At 29.2% G+C, this 15,203-nt stretch overlaps 1 protein-coding gene across 8 annotated transcripts in view; it reads right to left on the reverse strand.

Annotated features, from left to right (window-relative positions):
- Window positions 1–3,008: 3,008 nt before the first annotated feature.
- Window positions 3,009–15,203, reverse strand: part of LOC108747814 (protein NDRG3) — a 33,267-nt gene continuing 21,072 nt past the window's right edge. For 6 of the 8 annotated variants that reach the window (XM_018485629.1, XM_018485628.1, XM_018485627.1 and 3 more), the window contains 7 exons: window positions 12,462–12,661; window positions 12,186–12,306; window positions 10,919–11,207; window positions 8,632–8,901; window positions 7,443–7,527; window positions 4,928–4,972; window positions 3,009–3,577 (listed from right to left, as the gene is read on the reverse strand). In XM_018485629.1, the coding sequence (XP_018341131.1) occupies window positions 3,432–3,577; window positions 4,928–4,972; window positions 7,443–7,527; window positions 8,632–8,901; window positions 10,919–11,207; window positions 12,186–12,306; window positions 12,462–12,657 (1,152 nt within the window). In that variant the 5' untranslated portion in view covers window positions 12,658–12,661 and the 3' untranslated portion in view covers window positions 3,009–3,431. Of the gene's footprint in view, window positions 3,578–4,849; window positions 4,973–7,442; window positions 7,528–8,631; window positions 8,902–10,918; window positions 11,208–12,185; window positions 12,307–12,461; window positions 12,662–15,203 lie in introns of all 8 variants that reach the window. The other 2 variants (XR_001939268.1, XM_018485626.1) reach the window with 2 other exon arrangements.

Raw genomic sequence — 15,203 nt, forward strand, 5'->3', positions numbered from 1 at the left:
TCTCTATATACTATATCTCGTTTATATTGAGTGAATAATATACCTCGCTACAATCTGTTCGTGATACCGCTTGGAAAATTCGAGAACGAACTTTGCGCGTCGTGCGACAAAGGAAAATCATATTATCTTCTCACGAGGTAGAAGTGGATACTGAAAATCGATTTGCTCTCGATCGCGTGTACTGAATGATTTTTTTAAACCCTTCGAAACCAGCGGCATTACCGCATGTTCTTTCGAATAACATTGATGCATCAATTAAAATGTAGATACAAATTTGATAGAATTTTTCATCGTTGAAAAATGTTTAAAAATTTATCATACTGATATGCGTCTCATGAGTAACATGAGCGAATATTTCAATTAAGATTTATCAGTCGACGAACAATTTAATGATATCTCGTATTGCTTGACCGATATGTCTAATTATAAATTCAGCAATTCATCGATGTATGAATTCAACATAATTCGATGTCTTGAGCATCCAGATAATTCATGCCAATAATTGCCATATCCATAAAAAAATTCTATCTGGAAACGAAGGGATTAATGGCGGAGCATCCTAGTCCTTAAAGTCCTTAAAATTAAAAGATAGTCCTTAAAAGCTACATTATATGTATATTCATTTAGCATTCGCGTTAACAATGTTTAATGCGTGTGTTCCTTCAATTGTCTCCCATAACATATTCCCACAATCCTAATGCTCTCCTATGCTTTTGACTATCGTTGCCTTAATTTGCGATAATCTAAACGCGTGTGTAACTTATTTTATATATTTTTATAAACTTTCTTTTACACATGAAAAAGTTAAACCTTCTGTCCCACGAGATATCCGCTACTTCGATTTCCTTCGTCATTCTCACATATCTTTTTATCATTCTTACCTGCCGTGAAATCAGAGAAATCTGTAAATCGTTCAAATTAGAAAATTTTCTTTTTAAAAGAAATCTATTTGAAGTAACATTACATGTGAAAACTGATTTTGTTAGACTGTGTTCGAAAATTTTATCCGAGTGTTTGAGCGTGTCATTTTATTCTTATTTTATGTCCAATAATCGATAAAGATAGAATGGCATACTAAGGCACTCGAATGAAGTTTCTGAAAATCCGATCGCAGCTTTATTGTTATTAAATTTTTTATTATTTATTCTTCTTTATTTAAATCATAATCAAGACCCGGAGGTAGAATAGGTTGCATATATTCGATTAATTTAGTTGCATTATGTGTGTGTATGTGTGTCCATATATATTTGAACAATTAAGATTAATTTAAAAAAGATATACTTTTATATGATGTGTATAAATGTATACCTTTTTTAATTCAATCAAATATTTTTCAAGTTTATGAATACAACGCTTCGAGAGAAGACGCGCGAAAAATAGGGAATTTCGGGGGACTTATTTGAATCATATATGTAAAAAATTAAAGGCGATTTAACTTCGAAAATCTACACATCTTATAGCAGGCACATCTTATCATATCACGCTAGAGGCTTGAACGAGCCTCATAAAACCACACAGAGATACTGAAACCGACATTTGTATTCCCTATTTTTTGTAACGACTAATTACGTATTTTTCTCTCGTTCTATATTCGTACATGTATGCATTCGTTCGCATGCGTTTTTTTCTTCCTCATACAGGCAGTCTCTTTTGTTATTAATTAAAGAAAGGATGCGAACGGTGCGTCAGCACAATGAACAAATTTTTATCTTGTTTAAATGGACAGAAATTGTTGGTTATCATAGAAACATCCTTTTTCAAGGACTTGCGATGGGGATATTGAATTTAAAAGCTACTGCCTTTTGCAATGAGATCGTTGCAAAGTTGCAAATAATTTTTAAATTTTATCAATTTTCTCATTTACAAGATGTAGTCAAATTCATTCGACTAAATCCATTCGAAAAAATCCATACAATAATATCAACATTATAGTTATCTCATCGATTTAATACATTTATTACCATTTTATCTTAAAATCGTAAATTAAACAATTCATGTAAAATAACAAAAAGAGATATTGTAAATATAAAAAGTAAGATTATATGTTTGCTCGAGATTTGCTATCTGATTCCTTATAAATTCTCGTAAGTGATAAAACTGAAAAAATCGTAATGGCATATTTAAATAAAACTTTTGACATTGCAAAATCTAATTGAAAAATAAGATTCTATCACAATTTTTATATTGTATATAAAACAAGGTTGTCTTTTATAAATAGACTGTATAAACATATAGAAAGAAGATATGTTTCTATCAGTGAAATATTTAATGATTTTAAAATATTTTCAATTATATATATTATGGTAAATATAGAATTTATACGGAATATATCGAAAACGGAATTTATTTGACATCATTTCTTAAAAAATGTTTGCAATTTGTTAAAGATTTTTATTAGTTCTTTACAAAATGATTTACTTTTAGTTTTTAGAAAAGAAGATTTCTTTCACTACGATGTACTTACCATACGGTTTTAAACTCTTACGCATGATGAAAACATCGTAACAAAGACATCCTTCTGTGCCATTTTGGCTATTATACATTTTTAAAGTCTTACGCGTGATTTATTGTAATTTTTCAATATTATCAATTGCTTATACAGCAATGTAGCGTTTTTCCCGAATTAGCTCTCATGATCTCATATATTCTCTTTGTATATTACACGATGTCGAAGAAAATCACTCTTTCATTTTTAGTAAAACGTATTATTATTGTGTGTCACTTATTTGTGAAGTCATGATTATGACTGTTGACATATTAACATATACTTACGTATATATAAAGTTGTATATCAAATTGTTGGATATTCAAAAGTTAAGTGACAATCTTAAAATATTTACAAGATATTTGTGAAATTAAGAAATACAACCTTTTCATTAAAATAAATGTTAAATAATAATCATAAACATATTTTAGTACGAAAAGAAATTTAAAAAATTAAAGAAATTTATTTTTGCGGTAAAGAATGAACGATTCTTAAAAGACGCTTTGCACCATTCATTGAACCGTTTAAAAAGCGAAAATTAAAATTTATTCTTTATATATGTATATCCAATAACGCAGCAGTAACATATTATTCTTTCATTTATCCTTAATACTGTTCCTAACAACATTGCATGTCGAGCAAATAGAATATTGATAAAAGATCTGATATCTGTTAGTAGTAAATTCTATCTTTAAAGCTCTTAACTTTATAGTCATTTAGAATTAAACATTTATTATGAACGCGTGTGGTCGATTCAGCGTAAATCGCGATTAAAGTAAATGTCGTGCCGATGAAAAAGCTTCGGAAAGAAATCAACAATTAGTGCCGCGAAGGATCGTTGCCCGACGAAACCTTTCTAAATTATTGAATCGCTTCATCGTTCGATTATGCTCGTTTGATTACGTAACGAAAATTGAGAGTGGTGGTAAAATTCGGCGGTTAACACTTAACAGACGACTGCCTCTGATATCGGATTCTCCGTGATGTGTATGGTCGCGGTAGGCCAGTCGATCTTCTTGCTGCAAACGTGATTCAGTCCTTCCAACGAAGCCAGTCTGTAATCGGCCATTTTTAACGGCGACAGCGGGGCCACTGTAAACGAAAATACCGGAAGATAGTACCTTCGATTTCGTTCCATTAATTTTACCTCGCCCGAAGAGGCTGTAACGCGCATATTATTACAATATTTATTCATTCGAATTTTGTTTCGCAAACGTAGAAAATGATTGAACGAAGGATATAAATAAAAGAAAGCGCACATGCAAAGTAAAAAGAAACTTAAAGGTGTATTGTTGGTGGAATGTTGTGTGCGCATAGCGAGACGTTGTGGATTGATTGACAAAGATTGTTTACTATTCTATATTGCTCAAGTGCGAGATTTTGTTCTGTCTTTTAGTTGTATTCTTTTTTTTCCAAAAAACAATTTTACAAAAAAAATGTTTAGGGTATATATTATGGAATAAGGAATGGATTTCGATCGGAATTAGGTATTCAACTATTCCCTACATTTCTATTGTTTTTTTTTTTTTTTAGGGGAAAACGGAATAATTCCAATCGGGAACTCCATTCCACGATAGGTATCCAGACATGAGTGTGTGATCTAGTTTTCATTGAGGGTTTAAACCGGATCAGAATGTATTATAAAAACCAACCAACTACAGTCGAGTATTCCTCTGTTACAGTCGAACGACAGGGGAATGCTTGACTGTAGTTGATTGGTTCTTACATTCAGATCCGGTTTAAACCCTAGGTGAAAACTAGACCTGTGTTGTTGCAAAATGAGTAAATTTTTCTTTTATTTATGTAAAATGAATATTTCAATTTGGATCACCTGTATCAGAGTGTAGCGCAACAGGTCGGTTTCTGTTAATATCGCAAGATAATATATCTTGCTATTGATTACACAGAACTATGGAACAGAAGAACTCAATCGGTAAAACCAATTTATCATAAAATATTTCACCGGGCATGTGATAATACTCATTGTCTGTCATAACATTTGTTCCTCTGAAATTCTTTATATGTAGTATATAGTTGCACCACCACTTTTATCATTATAAAATTTATGAATGTTTGTGAAACAAAATAAGTATAGAAGGAATGTTACAAATGTAAAATAAGTATATATAGAAATAAAATAACGATATATCTACACTGATATATGTGGAAAAGTTTAATACGAGTTCGATTAGAAATTTCATCATTTCTTGTTATCATCAGCAGACAAGATTATACGGTATTAGGACAATTATTAGGATAATTAATTAAAGTTAATCTATTTCGAGAATCTTTATAGGGTTCAGGACATATAATTCTTTGTTAGTACCTTTCATACCTCCGAAAAAAGTTTGAATTCCGACTTACATAACATATAGACGTGGCCTAATTGACCAACTGCGCGCTCGACTCTCCTTGCGGCCTTCAATTCCTAATTACAATTACCTTCGGGTGTTGTCGGCTTCACGGGCTTCCGCGGGGATCTCACCACTAAAACGTATAAAAAACGAACACTCCTTAAAAATCATGAACGGAATATTGCTATGGCGCACTGAATTCGCAACTGCTATCTTAAAGCATTTTTCGTGCGAAACATTGATAGGCCAATTGTTTTTAATAATTACAAGTGGAATATAGCAAAATAATAGTGCAACAATTGATTTGCTTAAAGTATTGCTGCAATACTGTGGTTGTTATAATACAGAAAAGGTTAATTTAGGCTGCTTTCCTTTTAGAAGACATAGTCAACACAAACGTTATTGTATCTTTCTTATAATTCAATGAATAACAAAGATAAAACGAAACTTGTCGACTGTGTCACTTAAAAAAGAAATCATCTTAATATGTCTATTGTCTTTTAACTCAGGTTCATAAATCGATATCGAATGAAGTGAATAACTTTACTAACGCGTAAATAATTCATCTAAATCATAAATTAATATACTTTTTTCTTATAATCAATTATTAGGCGAGAAATTAAATCATTCGATTTTTCTAATCTCTCGTAAATTAATATACATTATTTTAAAATAAGAATAACTATTGAGTTTGAGTTTAAATTTAAGTCGTTTTTAGACAATAGACACAAATAGAATGCTTATTAATTTCAATTCTATAATATTATATCTTATATTACAAGCATATCGTCTTCAACGCAGATCGTAGCATTTGGCATTATCGGAAAAAAGGAAACAGCAAATAAGCCGGAACTAATTATGCTACTGTTCAGCTGAAATTGTTGTAATATATACGTACCACTCGATCGATCCGAGACGCGTGGGAAATAAAGGCGCAAGTCGATGAACATGTATAATACTTTTTTTCTTATTTTGTCTCTTTTTCTTTGTCTCTAATATAGCTCAAAATATTAGTATGATGGCAAAATTCAAAAATAGACGAATTCAATGCAATCTTTTTTTAAAGTCACTTTTTATTTATCAGTCGAGCCGTGGCTTTTTAACGATCATAGAGGTACATGTTCGAACACGTATTTGAACCTCGGTGTAATCAGGTAGCTTTCACTATTAATTAACACAGAGGTAAAGCAGTTTATTTGTCAAGTTTGTCGTAGTACATTTAATTAGCATTGTTGTGATAATTGAAAACACACATTATTAACCCTGTTACACCCGAATTCAATTACGTTTAAGTATTTTGCGCCACTCGTACAACATGGAAATATTTGTATAATAACGACAATTGCAACAACAGTTAACGACGATGATAGAAATAACAGATTCTTTATTCTCAGTAATTTGACTGTCATTCGCAGTTGTTCGTTATCTAAATTATTATAATTCCGTAATTAGAAATTAGTAAAGAGGATCAAACTGAAGAGCAAAATTCTTGAGACAGAAGTCATTATGTGAAATTATATAATCAAGTCTTAAAATACATATTCTATTTTGTATCGATTTGTGAGAAAGCATAGTGTTTTGTGATTAGTTTTTGTGATTAGAAAGCTAAACATAAATAAAATAATAAATCAGGTTTAATTAAAAGGAATATTATTTAATTATTAAATTATGTAAATATATGTTTCTAATGTTTTTATAAATATATATGTAAGCACAATAGATTTTTAGCAGAAAAATACACTCTATGACATATGTGCGCAAAATATTATTGAACAAAAAAAATTTGATACTTCAAAATTCTAAAACCTTAACTTATAACAATAATTATTTTACACAGTGTGTCTCGATTTAATATATATTTACTTAGAATAAACATACTATTAGATATTGCAATGAATTTTTTTCTAATATTTTCGACTTGAGTAATCTGTAAGCATGATTTTATGATTTAAATATGATAATAAAATAAAAAAATTATTATATATATATATATATATATGAGCAATTAATATGACATAATCTACTCGTATAATATCTATCATTAAAAGAAGTATAGTCGGCTAAGTATCACATTCATTCGAAGTATATTTATATATGTAAAGTATTTTTTGCAATAGGCCAAACTTTAATCGTAATAGGGTGTAGCAGTCGGTAAAGTAAATTTAATGCTATAAACGACCGCAATCAAAATTTCTCGCTCTTTTATTTCGACACCTAGTCGTGCGAAAAATGATGTGATTACTTGCAAAGCCTTTGAAGTTTATTATTTTTCTCGTGCATAATTATTTACAATCACCTGACGAACAGATTGACCGCAATTTTTTCTTTTGCTCTTTATTAGATACATGTTATTAATTACAAAAAAATAGATTTTCTACGTTTATTTCTAGCAAAGCATCGTCATTCTGACATAATTATTTTAGATGATTGGCAGTAATTACTGACATCGTACACTTCTGCTTGCAAGCAATCACGAGATACTCTCTTATGAAATTCGAAGACGCGTGCGCGTTTATTTATTATCAGTAAAGATTAATGAAAATTGTTGATTGCGTAATATGGTGATTAATTTCTGAAACGTGGTTCACGAAACGCTCACTTACCGTATCCTTCGCCTTGAAGAAATAATCGGAATGCCTCGCTTACTTTACCCGGTTGTTCTTCCAATACCATACCGCAATCCGATATCTAGAAGAGCCAATATAATTGATTACTTTTTAAAATACATTTTGAAATAAAGTTTGACATAGAAAGTCTCGCTTATTATTAAAATTTGAGATATATAGTCATAATATGTCCACAATATATTATCCAATTTCCACAATATATTATATCTGTATTTAATAAGAAAGAGAGAGACGTTTATTTTATTGGACGGTTGATATCATTGTACTATACATTATATTAAGCACTTATTGTATAAGCAACTATATATAAACACAATTTAATGTAATTTAATTTCTTAGAAAATATATTTAAAATATATATTTATAATTTCGCCTTTTATTTTTGAAGAAAAATAATTATTTATTAAAAATGTTTGAAGGTGCAAATAATAAATATAAAATATAAATAATAGTGAGCATACAGCCACAACGATAGATGTTTAAACGCCAGTCATATATTTAAAATTTTTATATAAAAATGTAGACGTTTCGATCAAGATTTGACCATCATCAGATACAACAAGATGACAAAAAATATAAAATTACAAAAAATTAATTAATTACGCAATAATCGCTAGTCTGAAAGGTGATACAATAATATCAAGATGACAATAAAAAAGAAATTACATAAAATTAAAAGCAATGATTGCATAAAATTAAAAGCAAGTCAAATAGATGGTGAAATAATTTTTCAATCGCTTATGGTACGAGTTTACAGAGTAAGTTGAAGTCCAGAGAATTAAAATTAACAAATATTTAAACGCTTCTGTTGAATTCTTTGTTACGTTTATGATTCCTTTTTTCATAAGAAGCGATGAACGACTTCGTGAAAATACGGAAAATTTCCAGATTCTATTATTATAATATTTAAAATTAAAAGAAAAGAATACGCTTTTAATAACTTTTTCAATACAATAATTATTCGCGAAAATTAGTTTAAATTTATATTGACGATCGCTTACCTACATAATTTTCTTCTCTCTCTCTCTCTCTCTCTCTCTCTCTCTCTCTCTCTCTCTCTCTCTCTCTTCTGATTTCTAATAATACTTTATAAGATATAAGATATTGTAAGATATTGATTATTTTAATATTACGCTTTATAAAACTACGTAATCAAAAAACTTACTTTCATCCAAGAACTGTTTGTCGGATCCAAACGTCCATTTAACGTTACGGTATCGTCAACATGAGGACTTAAAGCACCCGTGATGTTCATCACCGGCACACTAAGCGTCAATCCCTCCTTCTTACGCGTTGGGTCCAATTCCCTTGTTATGTTCAAATCCGTGCGACGAACATAACTGTCGATAAATAATGCGAGATTCGTTGGATTTACACGACGCTCAAAATAGTTCTTGTATACTTGAACCAGATCGTGATTCCGTTCTTCGGTTCCCTGCATAAAATTATATTAATTTAATTTTAATATATTGTATATGTTACATCACTACATATTACAGATTAATTTTAAAATATTTGATATCTTTGAATTTATCTTGTTATTTATAAAATTATATAACCAGTAAATTTAATAGAAAATGGTTTTTTTAATTCCAATGTAAAATGTCTTTTTCTAAAAGCAGTAGTTGATAGTATTTATTACCAATAATTATTCCTTCTAATCATAATAATAAAATTCTCAACAAAAATACCAGTTTATTTCTTGAAAAGAAGGATTTCTTTATATACAACTGTATTGTAATAATTATTAATATTATTACTTCTTATTGTTGTATGAATGATTATTTACATGATTTACATCAAGCAATATAAATTTTAAATATTGCTTCTATAAAATATAAATTACATTATGTCATAAATTTATTTACAATACTCAAAATATAAAGTTTGTTACGCTAATAAGAAAAATATATGCAAGTTGCATGCGACTTTATCAAAAATAATCTATGCTTCTATCTTGGTTATATCTGTCGAGATCAAACAATTTCGAAGCTCGGCAAACTCATCGTGTATTTACGATCTGATTTCTTCGTAACGCGTTGACAATCAAAACCATCCGTAAATCCTATTACTTATTAAATGGAAAGAGAAACAACGAAACTATATAAAACTGGGAAATAGCGATGACATTCATTTAGCTTTCATTGAAAATTATATTTTTTAGTTTTTTCAAATAACAATGTTAAAAATCTCATAATGACTCAAATACTAATACAATGTGTATGTACATATGTGTCGATTTGTATATTATTTTATTAATTTTCAATCAACTTTTAACCTCACGTATCATGTTACATGTAATTTTTTAATCTTTTTATATTATATCGCTCCTCAACAAAAATAAAGAAGTGATATGTTGAAAGTATGGTATGTATATCGTAAAAAGAATAATTTACATAACATGATATACTTAAAATAAAGTGCATTTTATTTCTGTGTATATTAATATTAATGTCATGAGTAAATTTTATTCTATATTATAATTCAATTATCTTTTTTGTTAAAAATTATGAAAAACTTTTATGAAATATTTAAGCATGGAAACATCTTTTTACTACGTACATTAGTTATGAACACTATTTTTTTAAATCGATATTTGCTGTTACTTTTATACTTGTTTCTTCAAAGGTTAGAGGTCATCTTTGTCGAACGCAATAATCTTTACGTTGTATAATAAAGCAAACTGTCAGTGTAATCCCTAGTTTCCATGGAGAAGTTCTAACGAACCTTTGAAAGCTTAAACTTCGTCGTCGATAATTCATCTTGCGTTCGCGCATGAGCGCTAACTCGGTTGACATTATTTTGCGCCTCATGTAAGCCTGCAGTTTATTAGCTTCATAGAGCATACTTAATCTTGTTCAGAATACGATTACCTCCCATAAAAGATGTTAGAGATACAGATAGAAGGTGTTTGCATTACCAGGATAATTAAATAATTTAATTACTTTTTATTCTGAATAAACTGATGTGTTTCTAATAATTATATAGATTAAAGCTTACTTTATATACTATATCTCTTTTATTAATATTATATGTTGTCCTTGTTACAAAACATATAGTGTGACGCTGAAGAGTTAATGTAATGAAAAAAATATTTTATAATGATATATGTATATGAATGTATATGTGTAATACATTAAATTATAATGTAAATTTCAATACAAAATCATATCTATATTTTTATTCATGATTACGTATCTATATGAATATATTGCAGAAATCGTAGTTATGAATGTGAATATTTTTAATAATAATACATTAAATTTTCTCGAACAAGTTATAATTAATTTATTAAAAAATTACTACTTTCTTTGTTAACTTTCTCTTCGTTATAACAACAGTATGATATCTTTTCAAATCATATTTTTATATTTTAGACAAAACTATTATCTAATACACGCTAAGTCATATATCTCATTTACAAATTTATATTTAGAACATTGTGTACTTACCCTGCCAAAATGATGCCACATCAAATAGTCAAGAACACCCTGGGTCATACCCTGCGATCTCAGGTGGCGTACATTCAACTTTTGATAACCCCACTCGATCCATCCTGCCTGCGTGGATACGCAGTTTATCAGGCACAGTGCATTTACTTTCTCCGGATGAGCGAGTGCAAATCTTGCCAATATATTCGCACCAGCCCCAACTCCGAAACCAATTACAGATTTTATGCCAAAGTAGCCAAGAACGAAGAGCAACTGTTCGGCCAGCTCTTCCATGGACGGATAAGTAAAACTGAAACATATTATCAATTAGTTATCATGGTTTTATGAAACAAATGAATATTATGTGACTATAAACAGTAAGAGAATTGATAACCGATATATTAGTATTTATCAAAGTTTATACAGTCTTTAGTGGATTTGGCACGCGAACAAAACCAATTGATAGAACTTTCGCATGCAAATCTGCATTGCAGTTTAAATTATTCTTTAACTTGATATTTAATTAAGAGAGAGAGAGAGAGAGAGAGAGAGAGAGAGAGAGAGAGAGAGAGAGAGATCTTTAATCTAAGATGATAGATTAGACAGAGAAAGAGAAGAATTATGTAACAATCGATAAGTTTGAATCCCTACAAATGTATAAGTTGCAATATTACAATAAAGTAATATATAAGCATTTATATGCCGAAGAATACGGCTTTTATTGAATCGCAAAATTTTGTAGATTTATAAACAAAGTAAAGTGTTCTGTTTTTTGTTCTTGAACTAGACTGCACTTGAACTCTGTCTCTCGCATTCGACAAACATATCTATCTCACTTTAAATTCCAAAAGTGTTCGCTAGTTCAGTCACAGAAAAAAGACCCAAGCTATCATTGAGATATATTAAACAGAAATTATGATGAAAATTAATTAGGTCTGATTTATGCAAATTGCCTTGATGTATTGAGAAATAAAATATGTATGTATATGTATGTGTATATATATACACGAGTATATATATATATACGAGTATGTATGTATATATATATATATATATACACACGCGCGCGCGCGCGCGTGTGTGTGTGTGTGTAAATGATTGAAGCTCAGAAATATCTATTTATTTAACTTATTAATTAGTAATTAATTTATTCTTTCACAAACTTTAGTATGATAAAGAGAACTAATACTTTAACAAATCTTAATACAATCAAAAATATCAATACTTTATTTAAAAAATTAATTAATAACTATTTTTCTTTTATTCACTATTTATAATATCGACTCACTCTTCGGGTAGTGTTGGTGAGCCTTCCTCTTGTCCGGGTGCGTTTACATGGTATACGCAAAAGTTTTCGAGTAGAACACGCATATCGATATAATTAAAGAATGCCTGGAAGCTCGAGATGTCTATAAAAATAATTTGTATTAGAAATCATACTATAGAATATGTTTTATATCTTTTATAAGAGTAGAAATAATTAATTTTCATAACACGAGTAAATAATTAGATTGAAACATTGTATAGTTTTACATTTAAAACGTTTTAGATATAAATTACTTACAGTTAAGGCCTAGATCATGATAAGTAAGAATAGCTGGTTTCGCTCGATTTCCTTGCACCGCTACCAGCAAACTTCCCTTGTCGGTCTCCACCCTTTCTTCCCGTACAGAGCTGTCATCTCTGGAGAGATATCGCAGTGCCGGAAATTGCAACTGAATGTTTTTTAGCTCGATGTCATCCATGCTATCGGACGGCATCGTGCTGCGCAAAATATGACAGTTAATTATTAATGTTGTGATAAAAAAAAAAGATAAAGGTTTTCTATTAAACTGTAATAATAATTTTAATAAACATATAAATCAATAGATTATACGATAACGATTCGAATTTTACAAAATATGAATTGCATTGTTCTTTGAACATATTATAAACGTATTTATGGGATATTCGTCAATAAAACATAATTGTAAACAAGTAACTATTATTCTATGACTTATAACATACAGATATTGTCTATTCAAATTATTGCCCAGAATATTCTTATTGTTCTTTATAACAGATCGCAATACACAATATTATTTATAAGTCCGTTGTTGTAGAAAAAGATAACAGGAACAAAATAAAACATATAGTATTTTTTTTGTTAATTTCTGACGTAAGTAATTGAGTCTCTTGACTAATTACTCGGTGTTTTTAATTTTGTGGATGAAAGGATTTACAAAAGATAGATATATCATTTGTTTTGATGTCAAAAATTATGCGTTGAAGAAACTGATACGGCTCACATATTAATCTTGTCTTTTTTATAATAGTATTTATACTTATCTTATACAGAAAAAAATATTTCGAAAGATTCTTGTCATATTTATTAAAAATGGATTAATTTTTTGATATATTTAATAATTTTGTAATAAAATGATATAAAAAAATATTAATTTTGTTTGAAATATAAGATTTACAAAAAAGATATTTACAAAAAAAAATGAAAATTTTTTCGTGTAAAATATATGAAATATAAAAAATTCGTCAATTTTTCATTTTGCTTTGAATGCTCGATTGCTGCTATTTAAATCACATCGACTGTAATTCTTGAAAACGATGGCACAGTTATTTCGTGGAATACTATGCAAAGATTCTTTTTCTCGTGTAATACTCAAAACCGTTTATTAGTCTAGATATTGAGCGACTCTTTTTATCGTATCGATCTATATGCCACGCCCAATTGGTTAAAGTAAAGATGAAGAAATTTTACAAAAATGCTTTCAGCCATTTTATCAATACGCATACGCCACAAATTTTAATTATTACAGATTATCATGACAATCGAATTTGTCGGATTCAAGTTAATTATTTCTGATTCGACAGTTCGGAAAATTAGAGGAAGCATTTTATTCGGCTGGCAAGCTAATTAAAAAGTAATCTCTGTTCAAAAGATTTAAGCGCGAGTTGAAATTATCTTGCTATACATACAATTTATTTTTAAATTGGCGGTAACAGTAGGCTTTGAAATAATGATCTTTATAATACAGAATTCATAATATTAACGTCCATTAAATTATACACTACACGCTTGAATTATCATCTTGACAAATGTTTCAGTATATGATCTACAACTATTATAGTGGTATGTAGATAATAATTATCAGCTAATCAGCACCGTGATATGATATTGAGATTTAGTTAAAACGGTTTTTTTTTTCGAAAAATTTACTTCATGTTGCGTATATGTGTGTAACATATTATATATATTTTTATGATGACTTTTTTTAAATATTGCTTAATTAAGCGTAATAAAGAAAACAATAATTGTTTAAGTAATATCTTATATTTAATATCTCTTCAAAATTATTCAAGAATGAAAATTTTATGGTGTTCTTATTATGTTATTTTATTATTTAATAAAGGAATATTTTAATAATTTATATAAACATTTTATAATATAATTCAATAATACAATATATATATAAGTTATAATAATATATTAATAATCAATAAAATATAAATTATATGTAACGTTATGGATGTCAGCTTAAAGTTCGTACGAATTTCGTTCGTAAATGTTTAGATTTAGTTCGGGATAAGCAATATCTCTATATTATTCTAAACGTATAATAGCAGCAACCACTTTAATCGCCTGAAGAGTTACATTAACATCCAATTAGTCGTGAATTCCCGTAATGCTCGAAAGACCTATTTCGGTCCCAGAGGATTCATGGCGCCAACCCAATTTCAGTAGGACGAATGTAAAATGTCAGGAACCTCGTTTGACCTTTTCATACGGTCATGCGCACGTACGTATGTTAGAAAGACAGGTAATTTTTTAAGAGAAACGTCATCGAAAATATTGCCGTGCGATCTCACAAGGGATGTAATCTTTTACTTTCTTGAGTTGTTAAAAGTTCGATGTTTCCGGACTATTAACCGAAATTCCTTTGTTCTATATAATCAGCGTAAGCGCGGTGTAATATATTACATCATTTATTCAAAGTGTAGGAGGTGCGTTTTTACGCGTCGCTTCTCCACGTGCCGATCTGAACATGCGCGACCCGCCACAACATTCGCGCGCGTTATTAAATTCCTTAGTTAATCGCTGCCTATGAGATAAATTGAACGCGCGTGTTTTCTACAATGGCACTTAAACTGATACCGTAGTCAAATTATTTTCTGAGTTACTATTACGTTGTGGCAATTTATCATAATATCAGTTTGCACTCAATGCCAAGGTTTTAATTTATTTATATTATAAGAGCGAAAAAGAAAAACAATTTAAAGATTTTAAAGAAATGTTTATATATATATATAT

This window comes from Trachymyrmex septentrionalis, unplaced genomic scaffold (assembly GCF_001594115.1).
Source record: "Trachymyrmex septentrionalis isolate Tsep2-gDNA-1 unplaced genomic scaffold, Tsep1.0 scaffold20, whole genome shotgun sequence".
In the NCBI taxonomy this organism is placed as follows: domain Eukaryota; kingdom Metazoa; phylum Arthropoda; class Insecta; order Hymenoptera; family Formicidae; genus Trachymyrmex; species Trachymyrmex septentrionalis.